The following is a 25,863-nucleotide window of genomic DNA, read 5'->3' as shown; positions in this document are numbered from 1 at the left end:
TGAACCGTTGGGGTGCAGTTGCAGTGATGCCTATTACACACCTGTATGCACACAATTTCCAGCTCCTTCTACTCCGGCTGCTGATGCGCCTACCCGGTCGCTCGAAACGAGTTTATAATAAGAATAATAATAATATGATGGCAGCATAATGCAAAAGCATTTTACCATTTATTTGCGCTGGCAAGGCGCAGCGGAGGAGTGCAGGAACCAGCCAACGGGTCGGGCACGTAATGGAAATGAGTTAAAAAGTGTTGGCCTTTGGCCTTTCAGACAAACACACCCACAGATGGAATATGTGTGTCGGCCTCTGCTGTTCCACGTGCTCGGAGTGAAAATGAGTGGCACTAATTTGATATGACATGAAATTAAATTTAAATAATTAAACGGATGCCTTTTGTGCCTCTCCATATGCCTCTAGGCATTGTTTTCCCATTGCCCGTTTCGGTTTCAATTATTTTTTAATGAGCTATCTCGGGATGGGTTTAAAATGAGAAACCATTCGATAAGATCGATAGAGTTTAATGCCTTTATTTGTATAACATAGGACAGAGGTGTGATTTTTGATCAAAAGACATCAACTTTTCTCTTCCTTTTCTTTATAATTAATTCTAAAACCCGTCTCTGGGGCCTAAAGTCACTCCACTCCATGTTTCTAACAAAAATAAACAAACAAGCCAACACTTCGGAATGCAGCGAATAGAAACTGTCTTCCCTCTAGGGGCTTAGCATACTTTTCAGCGTGCCAATTGGTCGGTGACAATTTGCAATTAAAACAAAAGCCACCCATAAATGCGTATTTGCTTAATGCCTTGCCTTTAATATTTAAAACGCCTGCGACAAATGCATGTACACACGTACAAACTCCCAGCGGCGATATGGGAAAAATTTCGAATCAAAACCAATAATTCAAGGCCCCCTGCCTTCCGAAGACAATGGCCATGGGATGTGCAGCATTGTGCGTGTCAGGCTATAGATTTAATTAATGTTAACACGACGACTTTGACATGCACACAATACAAATAGTTTCGGGACAGACCGACACACACTGCACTTGGTCTGCTGATGACTGACAAATTGAAATGGTCGCTCCTGGAGTCCAAGGGACTGACTTGCATCAGGATATAAGCTAGACTCTGTATATAGAAATGCCATGTCTGTATGTGTTTGCTTTTGGCTTTTGCCTAATGTCTATTGTCCCACACACGGCGGCGGGGGAGAAAGGGGCGGCTTGTCATGTCAGGTCTATGCAGCTGCCATTTGGTTTGTTGGCACCAAGTTGACTGGCTGGGCTTATGGTAAACATGTGTGCTAACAACTAAGGAGGTTCAAGAAAACAACACCCACTCCCCACACAAAGGCGTCCATTAAAACTGTGATTTAGTATTGCCATGCCCGAGCTGAAATGTGGCCACAACCAGAAACCCCACTATGGTAGCCCAGGACAGGCCCAGGTGATCGTTAACATTTTATTAAGAACAACTCGACAATTGATTACTGAGAGAGAATACTATACTTTGAGGACCCAGAAGTCTATACATTCCAGCATCAGTTGCCACTTCAGCTTCCGGAAACATGGCCCCTATACAAATTCCAATTTCGCCAATCCACTTTGATTCACTTTCATAACTTTATGTGCGCGCCATAAATTTCTGGCAGAGCCCCCAAATTAATTGCCACTGACTTTTTAATTAACTAAAACTAAACTTCGTCCCCGGCGGTCCCTCCTGCAGCTGGCTTTTGTTGCGTCCGTGTTGCTGTGTGCGTCGCCACGCGCTGGCTTTTGTATTAATAGCTCGTAAAGATAAATTTCCAAAAACACAAAAATCTAATTGGTTTATTTGTCTGGCATAAAATTTGGCCCCAGAACCAGGAGCCTCCCTGCCCTCCGCAGTTGCCCACGAGTGGCAACAAATTCGGCGCTGCATGAGTTTGCCAATTAAAGCGCAAAAACAATGGCAAACAATTCCAGGGAGAAAAAAAACAACGCAAATGCCATATAAATAATATGGAAAACTTTTGCCAGTCAGGTTGATTTTCGTTTTGCGCTTAAATCGCTGCGCTCCGTTCGGTTTTTACACAATTTTTCAATTTCATATTGCGGATTTTTCCCTGGCTGTCGCTCCGGCTGTCCCTGTGGCTGCGTTTCCCGATTTTCCCGCTGATGTCATTGCGCGCCACGAAGTTTTACTATTATTGCTGTTGCTTTTATTGCCGACTAAAGCAAAGTGTGTTGTCATTTATCGATTTTATAGCGACCGCACCTTTCGGCCCCTCCAGCCATGGCACTGGCAATGGCAATGGCACTCCGCCCCTTCCCACAGCCAGCCTTATCGAATGGCAGTATCTATATGGACAACGCCTCTGTTTGATTTGCACGCATTAAACTGTAATCTGGTCAAGGTTTATATGGTTTTGTAGTATTTGTTCTCTTTAAATGGTCTGTTCTAGAGCCCGCAAGTCTTGGAGCAACGAGATCATCCGTTTCATTTCAAAATTGATTACCCAAGGGGCTGATATATTGGGTAAACAACTCAAGAAGAATGTGTAAAATATTCGATCTGATTCAGATCCCAACCCTTGAAATAAAACACACATTTCGATATATTTTCAATTCGTTTCTTATTTTTTTCTTGGCCCTCGTGGGGCCTTTCCAATACGATTTTTGTGCAGTGTGGCTACACGTTGAGATTGGCTTTTACAAAGGATCAAACGGACATGGTACGCACGTTACACACATTTTAAAAATTATTTAATTAGAGTACAACAATGTATATGTAGGTAGGTCGTGTTTCGAATGCATAAATGCGAAAATACAGGAAATCATGATAAAATCATTTAATTAGTATTCTTGTATGCTCGTGATTGTCCTTGTATGCAATGTGTGTGTGTGTGTGTGTGTGTTCTCCGTAAATAAACAATTTAAAATTATAGCTACTTAGGCTCCACCGCGAAGCCCCCCACTCTCGGTCGTGTTTCAATAAATATTTGTTCTTCAACATGAATATAAAATAAAGTTCTGTCAAGTTGTGGAAACACAATGCGATTCCCATTACAACAGTACGTAACATTGATATATATATCTTTACATGTATAAATAGATTCGTAGTAGGTATGGTAGGATATATGTATGTATATCAACAATTGCCCAGGTAGCAAGTTTTAAGAGTAAACGTAATAATCACTACGGATAAGTATATAAATTGTAATCGTAAAAGTGTTCCTTCCTATCCTTTTGATTTTGATTCCCTCACTCCTTACACCCTACATCTCTCATCACAATCCTCGTATCCTTCTCTGTTTATAACAACAACAACTAGGGTTACAAATGGCACATACATTTCAGATCAATAAGCTTATAAAGTGTACGGTATAATAGTTTTCGTTTCGTTCCATGGACAAGAAACAAGTAAAAAGTTCCTACAGAGCGCGAAATTTCATTTCGACGCCTCAACCAAAAAAATCCTCAGTTTCCTCCTTGGCTTGTGTGTGTGGACAACAAAAATACTCAGTATTATTGCTTTAAGGCGGTGCCCGGACAATCCCCTGGGCATCATCAAGTGTATGGACCACAAGTATTCGGATCAATGTTAACCATAAGCACGGCGCCACAAAATAACACCAAAAACACCAAAACTCCATTCCGACTCACTCCTTCTTGTTGAGGAAGTGCAGGACATAGTGCAGGACCAGGTCGTAGCAGTACTTGTACTCGGTCATGTTCTCCACCAGCTGGGGACGGTGCCGGCGCACAGTCTTCACCGCCTGGAAGACATCGACCTCGCCGTGCTGGATGACCTGCTCGATGCACGCATTCGCGGCACAGTAAACACCGGCCCGACTGCGACCATCGGGCGAGACAACGCACACGGGTCCGTAGTCGACCTTGTTCCGCCAGATCTCGACCATGTTCATCAGGTAGACCAGCGAGTTTGTGGAGGTGGGCACCTTGTGGCCCATCGGCCAGCATGTCAGCTGGAAGAGTTGGACGGTTCGCGTGGGGGCCTTCACCCCCGCCATCATCTCGGTAAGCGAGACGATCTTCTTGTTGATCTTGAACTCCCACTGCTTGATGTTCGTGTAGCTCTTGGACATGGCGTAGTGAACGGAGAAGACGGGTCCATACTTCTCCATCTTGGACTTGTTCGGCCAGAACGAGGGGTACTGCTGCGACTGCGAGGGTGGCTGGCACAGGACTACCACGGCCGAGCACTCCTGGTCGTAAACCAGCGACCAGAACTCGCCCAGGGTGTGCTTCATGGGCCACTCGGTGACGATGTACTCTCGCGGCTTAGTGTATCCGTCCACGAACACCGAGTTGATGTAGTCCGTGAAGGCATTTCCCTGGAAGGATGTCAGGTAGGGCCGGAAGTTGTCGGGTGGCACGCAGAGGACGTCCCGGTTCTTCTCCCGATTGTCCGCACGATGGCCGCCGGCGCAGTCGCCGATGGTAAAGCGCGGGGTCTGCTTGCAGATCTGGTCGTACTCCGCCTGGTACTCGTTCATCTTGGTCCCGGAGTTGCGGCGGGCCTTGGCCTTCAGGCGGTCGGACAGCTCAGAGACGGGAAACCAGGTCTTGCCGCATATGATGTGCTCCTCTAGGGTGTCGTAGATGAACTTGTATTGCTCCACGTTCTCCACCAGGCCCTTGCGGGATTGCCGCAGCTTCTTGAGGTAGCCAAACACGTTGAAGCACTCCTCCTCCTCGGCCAGCTCCAGGTTGGCGTCGATGGACATGTAGACACCTGACCGGCCGCCGCCGTCGCTGCAGTGCACCAGGATGGGTCCGCGCATGTCGTCGCCGTCCTTGATGATGTTGCCCACCACGAGTCGCACCCTCCGCCGGAACTCCAGGAGGGCGTTCGAGAAGGGGCACGAGTGAGAGTACCACTCCGTGTAGTGGAACTGCAGGATCAGGCGCTCGTCGGTCACCTCCTGCTTCTCGTTCATCTTGTAGAGACGGAAGGTGCGGATGTGAAAGTTGGCCAGCTGCTCCTCGCGCACGATGTTGATGTAGATGTCACCGTACTGCTCGTGCACCTCCATGTTCGGGGGCCAGTACTGGTGGCACATCACCTTGGCGAAGTCGAAGGTCTTGGTGAGCATCACTATGGCGCTGATGTTCTCTTGCCACACCATCCGCCAGTAGGCCTGGACCGTCTCCTCCACGGGACCCTGGGTCACGATGTAGGCGTTCGGCTTGAGCAAGCTATCAACATAGGAGGCGTTTACGTAGTCCGAGTCCTGGAGGCCACCTACCTTTTCCAGCACTACGCGGTTGTAGTCGTAGGGAATGCACTTCGGGTTCTGGTTCTTCTCCTGGTTATTCTTCTTCATCGCATGCCGACAGGTGTTCGTCTCCACCTTGGCGGCCGTTTGGAACTCTAGCTTGTAGAGCACCGGGAACTTGCGCCGCAGGTCGCACAGCTTCAGGAAGTGCCGTATGTCGATGGGTCCATTGGGTATGGTCTTGGAGAGGGAATTGTTCTCGTCCCGGGCCTCCAGCTTGATCCTTTCGAAGGACAGCAGGCCGCTATTGAGCATACTTAGCTTTATTGTGTTGGGAATGGAGACTATGCCGCGGCTCTTGCGCTGCTGCTTCTCCACGTCGTCATAGCGGGCGGATGACCTCGACCTGTGCTTCCCAGCCTTGCCTCCTCCGGCCCCACTGCCGCCCCCGCTCCCAGTGGCCGCCGTCATGTTTCCTCCTTCTGCTGGTGGCTTTTCCTCGTTTTCCGCTGCTGCTTCGGGTTTTCCTACAAGCTGCTGCGTTGTCATCATCAAATCACGATGCCAGAAAGTGTCGTCGTCGCCGTCGTCGTCGTCGTCGTTGTTGTGTTTTATTTTTTTGGTTTTTCGTATAGAAGAGGAAGTAGTCGATTAGTTAGAGCCCACTTGCCTCCTCATTGTTTGTGCAATTGGGATTGCCTTCTGCGTTGCGGGTTAGTACGTGTTACATATTGCATTCCAAACACTGCGGGGTTAGTAAGTCTAATCTGTTAGCTAATTTGTTCACCTTTTCAGTTGGCTTATGTGCGTTGCGATGCGGAGCGCGATTGGTTTTGTTATAAAAAGAATTTCGTGTAGAGACTCTGGCTGCTGGCGTTATTTTGTGTATATTCGTATTTTTCTTGGCTTTCCCTTCTCCTGCTCTCTGATGTGGTTGCTGCTCGCTCGGTTCGATTCGATTCCATTCACTCGACAACCGCGGACGGGATTTTCAGCAGCTGCCTCCTCGATGGGGCGAACTCGCTCGGCGACTGAAACTGCGGCCCCAAAGAGTCGATTCCCTCGGAAAACTACAGCAGTTTCCAACCACGGGCAGCTGGGAAATTTGCACCGAGAGCAAAGAGCTCCAACGAGAGCCCGAGGAAAAGCAGCGAGAGCGCGAAGAGAGCTTTCCCCATGTTGGCTGCCCATGTGACTGGCGCCACTGGATGGGTGACGGCGGTGGGGCGGGTATTTTTAGGCAGCGCGGGCGGACAGCGCTAAGTGGCCACAGTGTGGTGGCTATTCCAAAAGTGAGGATTAATCTTGCCATTAGATTAGAATTAGATAAAAGAATAATGGATGATCCTAAAGGATAAGGTATGAAACTACAGTCATTTTAACTTTGTGCTTTTAGATGAAAGTGAACTTTTTAAATTCGAATTAAGGAAGTCCTGTTCTTTAAAGCTGGATGGAATAAATTCACGTTACAATTAGAATTTTTTAATTTTCAGTTTAATGTTCTTTCCAATCACTTTCCATTCAGTGTGCAGTTCAACTTATAGTATGAATGAAAATTCCGAATTGCCTTTGCCTGCTCATTTCAAGTGGGGCGAAATTTTCCATTTACCAACACCACATTGATGGCATTCCTCTCTTGGTAGCTTCCACTCGCTCTAGCTAGGAAGCTCTCATGGCGCCTGCGCTTTTCGGCTTTTCCGAGTTTTTCACTTTTCACTTTCGGGTCCGCTGCCTATTGTTGTGAGATGTGTAATTGAAAATTCCGCAGGTTAAATGAGGAAGTGACGTCGCTCTGCGTTCGTTCGGATTTTGTTTTCCATATTTAATTGGCAGAGCTCTCCGGTCAGCGGAAAAGCGAAAGCAAACACGCCGAAATATATCATTTTTATGCATAAATAATCGAAAGGAAAATATTGCGGCCTCAGTAATTTACATTTCCTGCTCCCTGCTCCCAGCCCCCACCTCACAGCCGACCAGCTGTGATGGTTTGTTGATGTTTTCGCTCCCATTGTTTTTGTTACGCTTCTGTGCGTCGTCTTTTTATTTTTATAAACATTTGTTTTATTTTGGTTTTGAGGACGTGTGTGTGTGTGGTTTGTTTGCTATGCACATTTTTGCAAATTTTATTTCCGCATGCACTTTGGCAGTCTCACTGCAAATAGCACTTGGCACTAGCCCACGGAAAAGAGGAAGCGGAGGCCCGTCAAGAACCGCCATCAAGAACAACGAATTCAACAACAAATAGCTATTCGCTTCGGTGTGTTAGAGCCCCCTCATTGGGGTTCGAGGTGCCCGAGAAATTTCGAATTTCAAAATAATTACACGCGAATCCGACACGAGTACAAAAAAAGAACACTCAAGTAAAAATAAGTACAAGATGCTTACATCCAAGTAGGTTTTGTGGGCACTGACTGACTGCACAGGGTGAATTTTGATTAAAATTTGATTGTCATCTCGCCTTGATGCTTGACATCATTAGGTTTGATGACCTCAACTTGATTGAGAGCCCAGAAATGGGTGGAAGGAAATTCAAGTTCAGAGGAAATAATTGATGACAGAATTATGTGCTCTTAGTCATAATACAAGCTATAATATAAGTAGTTATATTGGGTCTTTTTACAGCAGTGTCCACCAGTTTTCATAAATTTGGTTCCATGGCTGCCCCGGCATGAAATCGATATAAACTGGCCCATCTCCCCCTACTGTTAGGCAGGCCTATTTGCATACACCCAATTAGCAGCTAACCATGAAATCGATGGCCCCACTCCCGGATTCTGTTTAGCGAAAATCCATAATGGATTCAAGCATCCTCAAGGAGCCGCAGCCCACGTCCCATTAAATCCTTGTGCTTCTGGTCACAGGAATCGAGTGGCCGCCATGGCGTCGGCGGTTGGTGCAGTCGGTGGGCCTAATTTAATATATATGATCCGGTCGGTTGGTCGGGTCACACGAAAATCCCGCAGCAAAGCCGCTTGGCAATTGTAAACTGTAGTAGGCACCTAATTTGCGAACTGTTGAGCCATTAGAGGGCACAAGGTGCGAGCAGATCCTCGACCGCCATCCGACCCCTGCCAGCTCCGCAGAAGGGGCACTTAAGTACATAACTACCCCGACACAGTCTATACACATTGTCATTCTGGCACACTGAGGAAAACGGGGATCTTTCAAGACACTGCTTACTATTAATACCTGGGAAATTAAATCTCTGTGCATTCGCCCCGCCCCTTTCTCGCAGGTCACATGTTTATGGCTAAGCCAACAAAGCGTTGACTGCGGTTGACCGTGCTTTCCCGCACAATGAATTCCCAAGAAGCCCAAGGAGGTCGGGTGACAGGACGCCTCATCAGCGCCCAAATCCCCATGTAAGCCCCCACAAAGGACAGCAACCCTCGGCCAAGGACCGTTCAACTAATTAGCATTAAATCAGCTGTGGCAGCGAAAAGAGGCGGATGGCGAATGGCAAATAGCGGATGAGTACTTACCTTGCCGAATATGGTGAGGCCTCCGTGCTTCATGTTGAAGGTCGGAGCGTCCGCGTAGCTCGAGTCCGCCCACGGGGTGTGGCAGGTGGAGGTCAGCGTCATGTACCGCACGCCGATGGCGTAGAGAGTCCGCAGCACCGCCAAGGAGCCACCCAGCGAGTGGCCGCCCTCGACTCCGGTGAGGGAGCAAAGTTGCTGGTTCTTGTGTGCCTCGATTATGTCTGCAGGGAATTAGATAGAGCGAGAAAACAGATTAAACATCTAAACGTGGATTAATGTTTCAAAACAAGTACAAAGGTTACTAAAGTCAGCATGCGTATGGGAGGCCAACGAGAATATTACGAATTAAATGATAATATAATGCCATTTTCCACTTTTTCCCATATAGATTGTTCAAATGTTTTTAGGGTCTTTGTGTTCTGTTGTGGCCGAGCAGCAAACTTCGACTTCAAAGCTGGCATTGTTTTTTTGGCCAAAAGTAACAATTGTTGTTCTGTGGCATTTGCTGTCACTTGCTTGCCTGCCCCCATTCAGGGCTCAGTGCTCGGTGCAGTGCGGTGGGTATTTGGTCCATGGACTCGGTACTTGGAGTGCCCTTTGTAGTAGTCCGCTCCGCCCTCCCACTGTCAGTTTATCCCTGCCAACAAACCAAACATTTCGCTACGCCATGCAATATTCACGCTTGTCTTGGCCTCTGGAGCTTTGATCTGTTTCTTGTCATTTTATTCTCTGCCAACTTGAGGGCACTTGTCAAAATACTTGTACTTCTGTTCATTCATTCATTATCATTGTTTTAAGTCAGCCAAGCCCATGCAACGTGTCATGCAACCCAGTGGAGTGGCGTTGAATGGTCGGAGGCAAAGTTTTAATGATTTTCAAATGAATTGCGCATAACTGAGGTATGGTTTTAGTTTCCTACTTTCATTAACATGCTTACTTGTTTATTTTATTGCTGTCTAGTTTCGGTTTTGTTCGAAAGCATTCCAATTTGTTTATGTTATTTGTAAGCTTCTCATTTTAATTGATTGGTATGGCCGAGAACTCAACTTAAATGGATTTGTCAATCAATAAAAGTGAGCAACGAGCACTGCCATTCGATTTATCTGCAACTAATTGGGGAACCTTGTTCTGGGAACCCTTCGCCGAGGGTCCCAGCTATTCAAATCAGGCATTTGTGTGCCCAATTTTGATAACGTGCCCAATGTGTCGCCCCCGCACATTCACAGAAGTCCGCACCGAAAAGGCAAACGGAAGGCGGGTTAATAAATTCTCCCACATAACGAAGGGCAAAAGGCATTACTCGCCGCTGCGGGTTGCCGGGCTGGGGAGCTGGAAACTGGCAACAGGAAAAGGACTCAAGACACAGGTCTGGCCAGGTTTTCATGGCTATAAGCAAATAAGCTGTGCAAAATCAAAAGCAACCATGGAGGGAAACGAGAATTGTTCACGAAGTTGTTTCATATTGGCTGCACTAAGCAAAAACTATCTAATCTTGCCTCATGCCAAGCACACTTTATGAAAATGTTAAAAACTCATAATACTGATTAGAACACTCTGTCCTGCATATTTGACAAATATAGTTTCAGATATAAATATCTGAAAAATAGCATTTTTCTCCAGTGCACTTCTCCTGTTCTACCTTTGCTTTTCTGTGCATTGTTGGCTGAACCCAAAATACCTGCCACAAGAACCTGGTCCATGTCGGAAACGTCGTAAAACCCTAAAATATGGAGCAAATAAACAAATGTACCAGGACCAATACCAATACCAACAGCGAGCAATCCTTGGCAGGACGTAAAGGCAAACCGAAGGCACTAAAATGCTCCACGTGAGCTGAAGTTCAATTCTGTATCCAGGGCTTTGACTCTTTTCCTGCTGCATGTAATTGTCTGTGACTGTGACTGTGACTGGTGCTCGGGGTTCGATTTCTGGTGACCAGGGCCGTAATGTATAATAGATGGCCCCTGTATCGGATGCGAATTGAGGCAATGCTCACCCAGGAACCACCCCCCAGCCCTCAAACTCACACACACGCAGCCGGGAAAGCTCCAATACATTTCAAAATGAAATCCCAGCCAAATGCCACTTGACGCAATAAACCAAAAGCAATGGCAACAGCAGCAACACAAAAGGGAAACTATGAAGGCCCCGGCCGAGGCTTCGGGATGATTTTAGTTGCAGCTTAGATACCCTGGAGGTACCAAACAAATGGAACATTGGATGGGTTCTAAGTTTTTCGATAGAAATTTACGCAATTTACAGCTCCTTTAATAATGTGGAGTAAGAGTCGTAAGAAATAAAGTGAATATGAATATGAGTAAGTCTTTTTCCAAAGATAAACTGTCATACAGAGGGATTTTATACAAAGCCACATAATATTCCAATATCAGATGAGCCTCAACCTTAATTAAAACCCAAAGTGGCATACCCACTTCTTTTGAGAGAATTGCGTCCTTATTTTTCTTTCCGCTGCAGCAGAATGCAATTTTCCCAATATCCTTTTTCTCGAGCGGGTACTTCCAGTCCTTGCTCTTCAGACTGCGGTGGAGCAGTGTAAATTGGAGTTTACTCCTTTGAAGGTGAAAATTGAAAATTTCAAATAAAAACGATTCGCACATCGGGAGTGCCAAATGTAAAGTAGCTCCTACTGGCTGCTGGCAGGTGACAGGCGAAAAGGACACTGCCACAAGGACATGCGCCAGTTTCTACATACGGCTGTTCTGTTGTGTTTATGGAACACCCATTTGTTTCGTTGCATAAGGTGCACTTGAAGAAAGGGAGTTTTCTAAAGCATTTTTTTCAGAGTTTAAAATTTATTTTTCTGAAAATTCTAGTCTAGAATCTAAAGCTATTTTACAAATTTAAAGGACTTGTATGCCTTTATTTAGTTCCAGTGTAGTGCTGGACTTCAAATCGGACAGGAACTCGAAGTCGGACCTGGATCTGGATTTGGAATCGCATTCCGGAGGGGACTGAGTGACGTGGCCCGTCACTCGTCGCGTTGTGTTTCGGTTCGTTAGGTTTGCATTTTTTACAATCACTTTGGCAGCTAGGAGCTCCCGAGCAGGACCGTGCTAGGGCCAAAGGAATACAAGAAGCCAGTTCGGTTGGTAGTGGGGGCAGTGGGAACAGCACGCCCTGCTGCATTTGCTCAATAGTCACTTGGATTCGCATTTTATTTACACGACATGTGAGAGCGAGAGCGAACAACAATTTCAACTGAATTTATTTGCAGTAGTTAAAATAAAATGCTGGGTTTTATTTTATGTTGCGGCAGCTGGGATTTCACAAGAAGCTAAGGGCACAGGCGGAGGGGAGGTTCTTTATAGGGCTTTCCTTTTTATTTTGGTACTTTACTTGCATCGAGGTAGGTCAGTTTCGTGTTCCTGGATTGGGTTTGATTTCTGGCCGGCCTTTGATTCCCGCCTTGTTTACAGCCCGGCTCAAAGAGGACTTTGTATGAGGATTCGCTTTGCCATGATTGGAAATTTATTTGGCAAGTGCCGGATGGCTCATCATAGATTTTCCATACCGGAGTGATTCAAAGATAACTTTTTAATGAAAATAATTCCCTCACTTAGAACCAATCTATCGGTCTGCTGAGCTCCTTCATCGTTTGTCTATTTCTACAATTTTAATCAAATTTATTGCTCAATTTGCGACTTTACTCGCCTCACTCGATCCAATTTTCTCGGAAAAGAAACACAAACAAGAAGCACGCATCAATTAAGAGATACATTTTCTGCTGACTACAGCAGAGACGTTGAAAAAATCCTGTCCATCAAGAAGATTGCCGAATGGCTCACTCCTTGATTCCCACAGAGCCGTCCATGTTTCCTTGCCCCCTCACCTGTCAAAAATATGCACAGCCTGGTCACAAAAAGAGCACCGCTGGCCTGCATCCATCATTCGGAGCTTGGGAACATTGTGTAGTAATATTTCTTACTAAAAGTTTCCTGTTTCACGTTGCTTGTTATTTCGCAGATGATTTTCCTTAGACATGATTTATTGACATTTCCATTTACGGCTACATAAATGTTTCAACGCAAACGCCGGAAGCGATTTGTTGGTTTGCTTGCATTTTTTCCCTGTTTGTACTTGAGCCTTTTGCCCCTCGCCCCAAGTGTGTGTGTGTGTGCAGCTGCAACACTAAAATATTGCTAGGACCCCAGACCAAAGTGAGTGCAAATCAAAATGCAAAACGGAAAACCAACAAGGAAACTCAAATGCTAGCCGGGGAGTCGGAGCATAAGTCAAAAGTTGCTACTTGCAACTGCTGCTCTGTTGCGCTCTGCCTCGCACCAGCCTGCGTTCTACACTCTAATAATATTTCTCACAAAGTATAAAAATCATGGCTCTGAGGATACTCTTCTGAATTATTAAGAAGGAACAAGTGTACGCAGTTAAGGTTTTGGAACTGATAGAGTTTTTGGAGATCCAGAGCTGCAAGTCTTAGAGCCGCAAAGAATATTTTTCCGAGTGCACAGACTGTTATTTGGCAAGTAAAGACCCCTGGTGGCTGGCCCCCCCCTTTTAGCCCTTTGTACCACCCACCGTCCCCCCTCTGACACACAAAGAAATATGAACTGTTTTCCTTTCGCTTAAACGAGGCCTCTCCGCCAGAATCTGGCAACTAGGTGAGTGAGCAGCGTATCAAAGGAAATGGTGCAAAAATATGGCACGCGGTAAAAGCAGCTGCCTCAAGGGCCGCCATCTACTCCGGCAACAGCAACGGCAACTGCTTTTTGGTAGCCGGCCAAGATACTTTTCAACAACTTTTGCCCAAGACTCGCGAGTCAAAGTTTCCGGCACAACCGGAGAAGTGAAAAAAAAAATCCGAAAATAGCGTAGAAAAAAACTAGTGCAGAAAAGAGCAGTGCTCGAATTTTAACCGTTCCCGGCATACTTTTCCGTCTCAGAGTTTCCCTGGGAATGCGGCAAGCCCACGCGGCGTATGTGCGATATTTTGGTTTACTTACCCTGGGCGGAGGTGCAGGTGGTGAGCTGCGGGGAGTAGCGATCCGTCAGTCGCTTGATCACATCAATCTGTTCCAGAGTCAGCTGCACGGCATCGCGGTGCTGCGCCTCACAGGGGACATAGGCGGCCCAGAACTGAAATTAAAACGAAGCCATTAGACTAAATTATATGAAGGTTTTTAATATATTATTTTTTTAATAAAGTTTTTAAACCATTCTTAAATGTAAGAATGCACCCAAACTATCTGTATTTTTCTAGCCAAGTTTTTCGTAAGTCCTCAAGATTTATTATCTTTTTTTTGGGTTTTGAAAGTTTTTGTTAATTGCCATTATTGCCAAGAGTGATAAACAAGCTACTACAAACCAAAAAAACTTATCAAGGGAGCTCTGAAATAAATGAGGAAACTAAGGAAGAATGGCTATTTTTCAGGGCACACGCTTGTAGACTCTATCTTTTTTACGAGGCAGTTCCTGTCTACATCATTCTCTATATATTCATAAGCGAAATGTCTTAAAGGACTTAGTAGATCGATTTTGCTTAAGCCTGGAGCATTTATCATAAATTTTTCTGGACCATATGCGATAATCCGGAAGAGGCATGGGGTGTCAAAATATAACTCACTGCGAAGTCCATATCTTGGTCAATTTATCCGATCCCGGAATGCAATACCTTAAAATGCTCCCAGCTCTGCGCTCATCAAAATATTGGAAATTAGTTTTCGATCGATTTTTCGATCAGTACCCTAGGCTGGCAGAAAGAAAGACCCTTTGAAAGGGTATGCAATTGTTGGGGAACGCAAGACGGTAAACAGTTTCATCACGTTATATCATTAAAGGAAAATAAAAGCACGTACGTGTCCCCATGGAACAGAAGCCAGAATGAGGAACGAGCTGGAAAGTGGCAAAAAGCGATTCGGAAAAAAGAGCAATTAAAAAGTTTTGGCTTTTTGCTCCGGACACACAAAAGTACGAACAGCAGAAACAACAACTCCAGTGAAAAGGAGCAGGAAGCAAGAATGCCCGTAATAAATAATTTTTAATATAAATTCGTGAGAGGCCTGAACCAGAAACCCGGAAGAAAAAGCCAGGAAAGCACACCCTACTGGCCCAGGACTCGGTTATTTATTTATTTTTTGGATTTCTGTTGTTTTTTTTTTGCCCACTGCTAAGCACGTAGTTTTAAACCATTTCTCTGCCGAGGCAGTAAATTAAAAGCAAAACAAGCATCACAACGAATGTTCATTTGCTCTGATGCCTCTGCTCCGACTCGTACGATGATGATGATAAAGTTCGGCGCAATTCATGGAGGAAAACTCGGTTTGCTCCCCAGGTTAGCCGAATTTGGAGATGTGCATATGAAATATGTAAAACTTTTCAATAAACGAGTCACAGAAAAACAATTACGAGCAGGGCCAGAACGAGGTGGTGGAATGGCGCCGGGTTAGGTTGGGGTCGTGCTGCAATTGGATTTGAGAGCTACCTCCCAGGGGCCTGGATTCGGGCTTGGGTCAACGCTGTTGTTGGCTCTGCATTTCTGCAATTTTAATTGCACAACAGACGAGGAAATTTTGCGGATTCCCAGGCACCTGTTCTCTTCCTTTCCCCCCGACATCGCTCTGCCAAATAAACACTGAACAATAACAGGGACAAATGCAAATTCCATTTGGGCCCCAAAAGTTTATCCTGTCCCTCTCTGCACAGCAGGTTTTGCCAGTGTGTTGATTTTTAGTGGAGTTTTTCAGGCATCTCACTTATGCACACCAGGGTCCCCCCCTCCTGGCTCTGCTCCTGGCCCTGGAAAATGACCCCAACAGGGCGTGGGAGGGGAGTGTGTGCTGCAGCTTATCAGGTGGCCAGAGTACAGGGCGCATTAGTTCAATTCGGGTTAATTGTATGGACCATGCAGTGCTAACTGTGGTCCTGTTCATTACCATTTGCGTACATTTATGCCCCTGGATTCAGTAGTCCAGGAAACCAGGTTCCCCAGCGCAATAATGAAATGCTAAGATAACTGATAACCGTGCTAATGGCTGTGTTTGCTTTCAGGGCTTAAATCTCTGAAAAATATGATAGAAAAGCTGCATGGGTTCTGTATCTCGTTAATTAAGTGACCGAATTTAAGTGCTGAATGAGAGTTCAGTGAAGGCAAGTTTTTTTAAACAACACGAGATTCTCACCAAGTCCCTTTAATATCTACAAGCTACTAACAGTTATTAAGGTCTTCTTAAGACTCATCTGTTTAAGTTCTTCCCCTCCGCCAACCCTTTATTTTTTTATCGATCAAAAGAACTGGTTGCTTTTTCATCCGCCTCTGCGTTAAAACCCAAATAAAGCAATTTACATCAAATACTTCTTTCTGCGGCTTCGCGAGAATTTTGCCAGGTAGATAAGGAAAATGCCCCGACATTACCGCAGCCGGAAATTCTGAGTGGGTTGTGGAAAGTGGGCGACGGCGAGGAAGACACTCATTTTTCCGTCTCTTTTTCCGCGTTATTTTCCACGCGTACTTTGCATTTTTTTGCTCCGCGTGTGCCTTTTTTCGAGTCTGTCGTTGTTTCATTTATTTTTTGTCCAAAGCATCTTAAAACATTTTTAGGAATTAAAAGGTGTTTTTCGGGAGACGGAATATGGAGTTGGAAATGTTTGAATGTCTGTTCGCTTAAAATTTGGGACAACAGGTTCCATGCGGCGTATACGTGATATTTGTGGAAAGCTCTTAATTGTATGCTACAATTTTTTTTCGCGAATTGCTTTCGAGTTATAGAAAGGTCTACTGGGCGTGTGGATGGATTGTGGATTATTCTTGGATGGAACATATTCGTAATGTTATTATTCGATCTTCCATTCATAATATTAATGCAATGGTTCTCTTATTTGTTTGCAGATTTTAGTTCCGGCTTTGGCATTATATTTTGTATCAAAATATTTCATGTATGTCGAGTCTCCTGCGGCACCTGTTGAAGGTTGTATTATGCCACTTTGCCCCCGCCCCCTCCACACATATGACTTTAGAATGGCCAAGTACCTTTGTTTGTTGGCAGCTGCCATGGGTAAATGTGTGGATGCTTTTCGGTTCGACTCGGAAACTTGGATCCTGTGACTTGGGGTGGCCTTTTGTGTATTTGGCTTTCGGAGGCGCCTTCAAGTGTGTTTAAGCACGGCACTTTGCCATTAGCCCCTGTTCCCTGCTCCGCCCACGTACACCTGGTTTTGTGACCCCTGCAGTGCCATCATTATCGTCATCATCGTGGCCAAAGTGTCGTCGGCGACTCGATGGCGTCGCCTTCGGTGTTTGGTGTCCCCGAGCCCGTCCTGACAGCCTCATCGAGCCCGTTACCCGTCGCCCCATTCCAGCACTCCATTTCCATACCCGCCCCACATCCTGTGCACAAAGCATATTAATATTTAAAGTTGTTTGGTGGCAGGACCGACAAACAACAACACCGGCAGCCACAAAAACAACAGCGCCGGGAACATCTCCCTGAAGGACACCATTTCGGCTTCAAGTTAATTGTGAATCTGACGTTGTTGTTGCGGTGGCGGTGGCCATATGCGTGATTTTTTGTCAATGTGTGGCACGTGTGAATGTGCTTGCCTAATGTGTCAGTGTGTTAGGGCTTTGCGGGGCAGAAGCAGGATTATCCGGGGAGGGATTCCACTTTATAGAGTATTTATAGCGATTTTGTAAACATTCTCGTTTGCTTTTAAGTGTAAATATAGCTCTCTATACTTTAATACCTTGAACTAAATAACATTTATTCTCGTTTTCATTTGTGGGTTTCCGAACGATATTTGTGCAACATTGGAACTACATTGCAGCAACACCTGTGTCCAAAAGTTGCCCAGCAGCGAGATTTATGTTTTCAAATACCAATAAATTCGAACCAAGGTACAGTTTCCATTCGAGGACCATTTCCAATTGCCCCGAGCTTTGAATAATTGATTCGAGTCCTGCATTGTAATGTCCTTTAATGTGCCATTTAATTAAAGTTTAGCACAACAACTCATAAATTTATTCAAGTTTGTAAAACCCTTTAATCAACATTCCGGAGCCGGAACTCTAAGCATTTCGGTGTCAGTTCTGCAGGTTTGTTGTGAATTTTAAATGGCTTCCGCCTTGGGGCAGCTTTCCTTTTGATTGCCTTGCGGCGCTGCTGCAATGCATACCATAATTACTGGCCGAGGCCGAGGCCGGGCAAATGCAAAGTGGAACGGGCAGCTTGCGGCTGGCTGCATAAGCCGCAACTCCAACACCTTCCCAGGACCGCAGGAATGCCACTAGGGGTGTAGAGCATGAGCCCCAAACAAATCCACCGAAAGCACAAAATAAATAAAACACCAGAGCCATCTCGGTAAGACAAAAATTGTGTGGAGATCTGTGTGGTTTGGGGTTCATTTCTGCTAGCCCCCGGCGTCGGGTCAGCGGCTGCTTTCACGTCTACCTTCCTGCTCGTTGTTGGGGCAAATCTCTGGGGCAGCGTTGCAGCAAGATAAGCGGTGTTCCCCAGGAGGAAATAAAAACACTCAAGGGACAAACACGGAAGCTGCGATAAGATACTTTCAACGGGTTGGTGTTACAATCTTATAACTCTGGTTTTCAACATTTGAGAACTATAGTTCTTGGTGTGTACCATCCAATATCGAAGCCCTTTCCTTGACGGTAAGAAGTTTCTAATTGTAGTTTGATTACCCCTTTCGAGAGTATGAGGCCCCAGGACGAGTAAGAATGGAACACGGAATTCTGTTAGCCAGGCAATGCTGTGTCCTGCATGTCCTGGCCCAGATTACAGCATCGTCCTCGACTCCTTGCGGCCATTTCCGCTGCAAGCGCGTCCGTTGTACTCGCAGCTTCCTCCCCTCTCACTGCTTCTGTGTGCAGTTCCATTAGGCTGACTCCTGCTTTGTGGGTGTACGAAGAAGCAAAAAGAGTAGCAGAGAAGATAGGGCTGCAAGGATGTACGGAGGAAAGGAAGAATGCAGACAGCATGCAGCCGGACAAGCGTAACACGACGTTTCCGTGTCCTGGCCCCAAAACAGTAGCCAACTTTCGGGGACTTCATGATGTTTCAACATTGTTGCTACCTGCTCTGGGTTCTCCCATCTCCTGCAGAGTCGGAAAAATATCTTACATTTTGAAAAATAAACACAAAGTGTTTGCAAAATATTTTCTTTCCTCATTCTATTGAAAATTGAATGTAGAAAGGACTCGATAAAAATTTGTTCAGTATCTCTTGGGAAAATTTTGTTTCCAGTGTTACTTCTCATCATGCCACCGCCTTGGGCCCTGATGTTGGCTTTAAGAGAAAAGCCTGGGCCGCTAAAAAATGTTTCGAACCTGGAAAGCCTGTGAGCTGTCGGCAGCCCAAACGTGATTTTCTGGTATGCCTATTAAAGCGAGCTTTTCTGAGCCTTTTTTGTGCTTTTGTTTTCCTGAAGAGCATTCGTTGCACGTTTGGCATTTTGGGAAACAATTGCTGAAACATGTTGTCAACTAGTTAGTTACCACGTTGTTGGCTAGTAATCCTGCTCCCCCGATCGTAGCTGTTGTTAGTCAGTCAGCACTCACTTTATGGAGTTAGCTTGTTTGCCGGTAATTGAAGGGTTTCAAAGTTTACGAATCGGAGTTGTGAGTGCTGTATTAAGTCACAACTATTGTGGGCGATGTGGCAAGGAAAAAGTGACTTTTTAATATGATAAGTTGAAACATAGCAGTGAGAAAAATTCATTGCAGAAGAAACTAATAAAGACTGTCGTTATATCTCACTCCTCAATAAGATGCACGAGCTAGTTGTGCCTCCCCCAAAGCTACTGACAATTAACTGCAGCTTCTGAAGTTGCACAATATTTTGCACATGGCTGCTGACGTCTGCCGGAATTGGCAAAGGAAGCCGCGTCAACAAGTTCAATTAGCCAACCGTGGCAACCAGAAATTGCAGCAATAACTTCGCCACGCTCATCGAACATGAAAATCAAGAAGTTTTCCTTGCATGGCTGCAGGTTCGAGGCTCTGCCCCTGAAGCCCCTGAGCTTGCTTCCTTGATGTGCATGCCCGCTGTTGAAAGTGTTAAGTTTTAATAATCGTCGCGTTTACTGCACCATAAAAGCAGCCAAGTCTATGCCTTTGCACTGAAACCAAAAAAGAGGTTGGTAGAAAGCTAATCCCAACACTCTATGAACATTTTCTAATGTCATTTCCTTAGAAATCGAATTTGTTCTCTGTGTAGATGTTTACACATGTTCGCTTCCCGTTTCTCGCGATTACAAAAGTCAGAACCCAAGCCATTTGGCTGGGTAATTAAATTGAGTGCTGCATAATTTTAGTGTGCGGTGGCGGTACTTGGCCACGTTTGTTGTAGTTGGCAACTGCAAACGGCAATTACCTGTTACCAGTTAGCTGTTACCTGTTAGCTCCCAACACAAGCACGGCGCACACAAAAATGCAACCAAATTTATGGCACTGCCGGGAGTCGCCGGTGGTGTAAAATGCATTGGAAAAGTTAATTTTCATTATGGCCGCCGAGGCAGGTGGCAAGTGGCCCGCTTTCGCTTTTCTCAGTCCAGATTCTTCCTTTTCCGCTTGCGGCGAACGTGAAAAATTGTCTTTGCGGTTCCCGCTTTAGAGGATGAGTTTTCTCTGGACGATTTGAAATATTCAGGTGGTTTTGGGTTTCCCTATTGATTTATGAACCCATCTTAGGTTAATCGCTTTCTACATTTCCCAGGTTTCCTGGCCAGTTGCTTCATTAATCTTGGTTGCTTGGGCCACGTCACTCGAAGCAGGAGCGTCTACTCCCAATTAGTTCAACGATTTGGGCAGTTTAAATGACATTCGCATCAATTGATCGCCCTCCAAGCCTCCACCCACGGAGGCACTTTAAAGAAAGCTCACCATTCAGCTGGTAATCGAGCCATAAGCGAATCAATAACGGCGTCAAGTGGATATCCTGCCCGAACCCTGCGCGACCTGCCGGCCGGTCGCCTGGCAAAAAATAATTAAGAACCTCATCATCACCGGCAGCTACAGGAGCATCCTGACGCTGAGCTTCCGTGAGTGGCCCGTAATTAATATTTTTCTTGCCTTTGCGAAGACTCAAAGCAAAAGTCGCTCGTTTCCTGGACAACGGCTTGCCGCCAGATAAAATATGAAAAGGGAATGAAAAGTCTGTCTAAACGGAGAAGAGCGAATACTCTGCGGAGACCCCTACAATAAATGGTACTGTACCACACTAAAACGTAAGGACTATTCAGGGTGTGGTATGGTTTCATACCAAGGCACTTGCATTAATAATAATTCCAAGAGGCAGCCGTCTGGCCAACCAGCTTACCTGTGCTGATATGCGTCCCTTCTTCAGTCGCGTGAGGTCCGTGTGACTCCAGTGGCTGCGGCCCCACGGCATTACATTGCGCAAATCCTCATCAAAACTGCGGGCAGGCGTAGGGCGGACGCGGGGTGGGATAATAACATAAATTGGTATTAAATTTTAATTGCATTTCTATGCGATGGATGCTCACTTGAAGTCGTTGAGTTTGTTGTGCAGGAACTTGCGTATATTCCAGGGTAGGTCGTTATGCCCGTCGATTAAAGGCACTTGATCCAGCAGCTGCACGGCAACCCGCAGTCGCTCTTCGAAAGGTGCACCTGCAAAGGGGATTTGTCAGGTGAAAGATGTTCATAGTAACTCTGTTTTAAGTCAAATTTTGAATAGAAATTTTCCACTCCCCATGCAAGGGCATGCCGATAGCCGCTTGCTAATAGGCGAAGGGCGAAAGTGTCGGTTTGAACATCCCATCCGACACCAACTCAGAGATTCAGTGCCGGCCCACATGGCGTATGCGTTATGGTAATTGATTTATTGTCCATGGAGGAGCGTCCGGGTCGGGTCCATGTCCGTGTCCGAGTCTGAGTCAATTTCGCATCCCATCGCCGGATGGTGAGCCAGCTACCAGGTTTGGGTTCAATGCGATACTCACTTGCCGCCACACGTAGCGCCAGTGGCACGGCCACACTGGCAGCGCCAATTATCAGGAGGATGGAGCTCACAGCGAGCCAGTGCTTGGCTGCATCGAAGCCTGAGTTTCAAAGTTGCCCAGGACGGACAACGGAGCATAGCAAGCAGGATGCCAGCAGCCAGCAGCCGGCAGCCAGGGCAGCATCATCAGCATTCATGGTGACCAAGGGTTCCACATCGATTGTTGTAGTTGTTATTGGCAGTTCAATGCCAAGTCGTTTGTAGCATCGTTGTCATCATCATTATCATCGTGGTCCATTGTTCATTGTTGGCAGTTGTTGGTTGTTGGTTGTCCGTGGTCCGTTGTTCGTTGTTGTGTGTTGTGTTGCATTTTGTGTGTGTGCAAATTGCCGTGACAGTGGCATTGATTACAGCAGCAACAACAATGGATCCCGGCCAGGCAGCCAGAGACGCAGGAGAATCATCGCCAGAGTCGCAAAGGAGCCGCATCATTTCAGAAAAGCAGAAGCAGAAAAAAGAATCGATAATAAGGAAATATGGTTAGTTAAACGTTTAAAATTGAATTGCTGTGTTGGTTTTTGGTTTTCAAGGCAGAGGAAAGGAAAGCGGGACGATTGAGTCCTTGAGTCGTGTTTCCCCCTCTCGGATTTCAAGCTAGAGTAAATCGAATTCGATCAACCAGAACAACTTGTTGGCTACATGTGGTGGAATTAGCTCATAGTTGGAGCTTCGATTTGGAATTCAAGGAACGAATAGGTTGATTGGGAAGTGAAAAGTTACTAGTTATAGAAATTGCAATCCATTGGTACACTTTCATCTCATTAAACCCATTCTCACTAATGTGTTTACGAGACTTAATCACCGCTTTACCTAAATCTCAAGATATTCATCAAAGCAATTTGCTGGAAATCCAAATCCAATCACTCGACTTTGTGCCGGCTATCAATGACAACTGGTAATTTCTAATTGCAACCATATTTGATTATGCAACTTAAACCGATTGATAATGTGACTACAAATGAGCTTGCGGGGAGCTGGGAGCTCAAGTTGAAACTGAAACAGAATCTGGAGCTAAGCAAATAAGTCACTGGGGCGAAAAACCAGCCCCTTCCCTCGACTCCGATTGGGATGTGTGTCTGGCTCGGCCAGCAGAAAGAGCGATGGCTGCAATGTATCCATTTGATTACGGTGACCGGCACTTGTTCGAGTCCAAAGTGAATTACCGATAAGCAAGTGGCAAATGAAAGGCAATGTGCAGCCGGGACGAGAAGCGCTCGGATGCGGAAGAGGTGCGCTGTCACACGAACCAGGAATGTGTGCACTGCAAGAACATGGAGTCGGAGTATACATTATATTCTGTGCAGTGTGCGGAAGAGTGAAGTGCGCTTCTTTTTCCAACTGTGTAACAAGTCCAGTGGCTAGCGCCGCACTGGCGATTTGCATAAATTTAAGAGGGCCAGGACATCGTCCGCAGTTACGCAGTTTTTGACTGCTAACGAATTGCAGTTGCCAGGAGACACGAGGATTGGAATGAGAAGTCTGACTGATGATAACGATGCTGATGATGATGGCGGCAAGGATGCTGATGAGGATTAGGGCGGACATGGAGATGGAAATGACGTGGACGAGGACGAGGACGAGGACAGCGTCCTGCCGCTGATGATGATGAGACCAAAGTCACGCGGGCATTGGCAACGTTTAACATTTAGCAGCCATGTTACATGAAGCGCAATCAAACGGCTAACGACTAAATGGCAATGCCCCCCAGGGAGGCGTTACCCGGTTGCAGGGGCGTGGCACGGCAGCGGCAGTGGCGAACGGGTGGCAGAATATTAAGTGCAATGTCATGTACATCGTCGAGGCAGTACTACCAGCCAAATGCCAAAGCAGACTGTTGTGGAATGCAGAACGCGACAGCGAATGTCATAAAACACCGTCTTAAATGGATATTCCAAATGGACCAATTTGGTGGTGAAAGGTCAAGCTGTCCAGGGTTCACAATTTGCAGAAATTAGACCAGAATAACTTTAAAGACTAGATTTTGGATAATCTTTTTTGAAAGAATTTGAGTTTTTATGTAACCATTTTTCTCTTCAAAACTTCTTCGTTTTAAAATCAGGTCAGCCACTCTGTAGCCCTTCTCTAAAAAACACATCCTACTAAGCCAAAAATCACTGGTACTTACGGAACGAGTTCGTGCCGGAGCTGGAGGATCCCCTGCTGGGGCACTGGCGGTGCTTCCAGGGCATGATGCTCGTGACGCTCGAGTGCAGCTGGTGATGCTTCTGCGGTGTCACGGACCCCGAGCCGTCGCCCCCGCCACCATGATAGTGGTGCGGATGCGTGTGCGGATGGGAGTGCGAGTGCGGATGTGGATGCGAGTGGGGATGGTGCAACGAGGTCTGCGATTCGCGTTCTTTCAGCCCGTGCACAATGTCGCTGTCGAAGGAGGTAAGTGTGAAAGTGGACGAGGCCGCCAGGCCCAAACCGCCGTTGGAACCTGCACCACCTGAAACTGGATTTCCGGATGCGGTCTGGTGGTGTGGCATTTTCTGGTACGGCACCCGACAGCCGCCGTCGATGTTCACCAAATTGCCAAAGCTGCGACTATTAATTGGCAGAGTCCAGTCCATGCTGCTGGTGTGAAAGATTGCCGATTGCTGCGCCAGTGGCGGCTGCTGCTGCTGCTGCTGAGGGGAACAAAAATAAACAAATCAGGCGAGTTTGGTTTCAGGATGTTCTCGCATAATTATAAGACATCGCCGCGGATCACAACGATCCCACTCACCTGGTGTTGTTGCGCGGCCTGAGGCTGCGACGGTGGCTGTTGCTGCTGCTGCGGAAAGTTCAGCAGGGATTGGGAAAAGCAGCGACATCTCTGCTGCTGGAAGTGCGCCATTTGCTGCTGGTGGTGCTGCTTCTGCAGGTAGCGGCTGTAGTGCGCCAAGTGCCTCGCGTAATCGCTACTCGGCCCTATTGTGTTGTACTTCGAAGATACATTGCCCCCAGAGCCCCCACCGGCACCTCCTGCCCCGGCCAAGCCCGGTCCCGCGCCTACGCCGCCCACAAAGCACAGACTCGGATCCGACTTCTTTGAGTGGGGCGAGAAAATCTCGTCTTCGTGGGCGGCGAACGGCGGCGGGTGTGGGTGCGAGTGGTGAGTGGGCGTGGCGCTGCCGGGCAGTAGCTTGTGCCTGTGATTGTGGGCATGGCCGGGGGGCTGGCACAGGTCGGGCTTGGCCTGGATGTGGTTGTTGTTGGTGCCGTTGCCGTTGCAAGTGGGGCCCATGTTGCTGTTGGTGCTGCTGCTGTGGTTGCTGGTGGTGGTGCACTTGAGCAGCGTGGCGGTGCAGTCGTCGAGCGCGGACTTGGTGCACTCCTGCAGCAGGTCGCTACTGCACAGCTGCGACAAGTTGTTGTTGTTGCTGCTGCTGCTGCCGCTGCTGTGCTGGTGCAGATGTTGCAGCAGTCGCAGGCTGCGCATGCTGCCGTTGCGCTTCATCGCCGGCGGCGGGGGCACTGGCGGGATGACGTCCACATCCGACAGGCTGGGCGTGTCACTCTGCGGGGCGAAAGAGACAAAGCATTAGCGAGGAAGTAAGGCTCCAGCGAATCGTATTAAATCAATGTCGACATGAGCAGCTTCCGGCGGAAGTGCCACCACAAAGAGCGAACTTTTGACTGTGGCAGCTTTAAGTACTCCATATGGAAACTTTAAATATTAAATCCTAAATGTGAAACAAAACACATTTATCTCTTCAGTTGCCATAACTCCTTGTAATATCTCATGAAAAGTGTCTTCAAACTAACCCCAGATGCCGTAAAAACTTTCCCCATCCTGGAAAGTCCTTTCATTCCCATCGCTTGGCGAAATTCGCAAACGCAAAAAGAGATTGTGGGCAGGATGGGTGGGGTGGGGCCTTCTATCGGCCCCCTGGCTACATAAAATTTAATTATGCCATAGACACCGGAGCAGACTTCCACCCACTTCCCACTAGACCCGCCCGATAAAAGACGTGCGAAAAAGGCCAAGAAAAAGGTTTATCCCCGCCCTGCCCAGTCCTGGACGTCCTGCCTAGTCCTGACCGTGCCAAGTGCCCTAATTGAATTTGCTACGGTCAGCATCCGCATCGTCATCATCGGCATCATAATCATCGGCAGGAGGTGCTCTGGGACTCGAAATTGAATTTCAGTTACGGGAAATACAT

At 46.7% G+C, this 25,863-nt stretch overlaps 2 protein-coding genes across 6 annotated transcripts in view; both read right to left on the bottom strand.

The window, feature by feature from the left end:
* LOC108123739 (uncharacterized) overlaps nucleotides 1-25,863 on the bottom strand; it is a 107,770-nt gene that overhangs the window by 14,273 nt on the left and 67,634 nt on the right. For 2 of the 4 annotated variants that reach the window (XM_070276769.1, XM_043213701.2), the window contains 7 exons: nucleotides 24,444-25,217; nucleotides 23,841-24,345; nucleotides 21,657-21,755; nucleotides 21,198-21,324; nucleotides 21,011-21,107; nucleotides 13,688-13,820; nucleotides 8,709-8,929 (listed from right to left, as the gene is read on the bottom strand). In XM_070276769.1, coding sequence (XP_070132870.1) covers nucleotides 8,709-8,929; nucleotides 13,688-13,820; nucleotides 21,011-21,107; nucleotides 21,198-21,324; nucleotides 21,657-21,755; nucleotides 23,841-24,345; nucleotides 24,444-25,217 — 1,956 coding nt within the window. The remainder of the gene's footprint in view (nucleotides 1-8,708; nucleotides 8,930-13,687; nucleotides 13,821-21,010; nucleotides 21,108-21,197; nucleotides 21,325-21,656; nucleotides 21,756-23,840; nucleotides 24,346-24,443; nucleotides 25,218-25,863) is intronic. The other 2 variants (XM_070276770.1, XM_070276771.1) reach the window with 2 other exon arrangements.
* On the bottom strand, nucleotides 2,601-6,457 carry Ptp36E (protein tyrosine phosphatase 36E). Of its 2 annotated transcripts, none has more exons than XM_017239033.3 (2): nucleotides 6,014-6,457; nucleotides 2,601-5,763 (listed from the first exon to the last, which is right to left on the bottom strand). In XM_017239033.3, the coding sequence occupies exon 2, from the start codon at nucleotides 5,695-5,697 to the stop codon at nucleotides 3,646-3,648; it is 2,052 nt and encodes a 683-aa protein (XP_017094522.1). In that variant the 5' UTR covers nucleotides 5,698-5,763; nucleotides 6,014-6,457; the 3' UTR covers nucleotides 2,601-3,645. The 2 variants fall into 2 exon arrangements, with proteins under 2 accessions (XP_017094522.1, XP_017094523.1); XM_017239034.3 differs by having other exon boundaries at nucleotides 2,601-5,760.

The sequence above is a fragment of the Drosophila bipectinata genome, chromosome 2L (genome assembly GCF_030179905.1).
Source record: "Drosophila bipectinata strain 14024-0381.07 chromosome 2L, DbipHiC1v2, whole genome shotgun sequence".
In the NCBI taxonomy this organism is placed as follows: Eukaryota; Metazoa; Arthropoda; class Insecta; order Diptera; family Drosophilidae; genus Drosophila; species Drosophila bipectinata.
This window is presented reverse-complemented; position numbering and strand designations above follow the sequence as displayed.

Excerpts from the sequence above, each read along its gene's own strand:
- Ptp36E (XM_017239033.3), bottom strand. The coding sequence starts at position 5,697 with ATGACGGCGGCCACTGGGAGCGGGGGCGGCAGTGGGGCCGGAGGAGGC.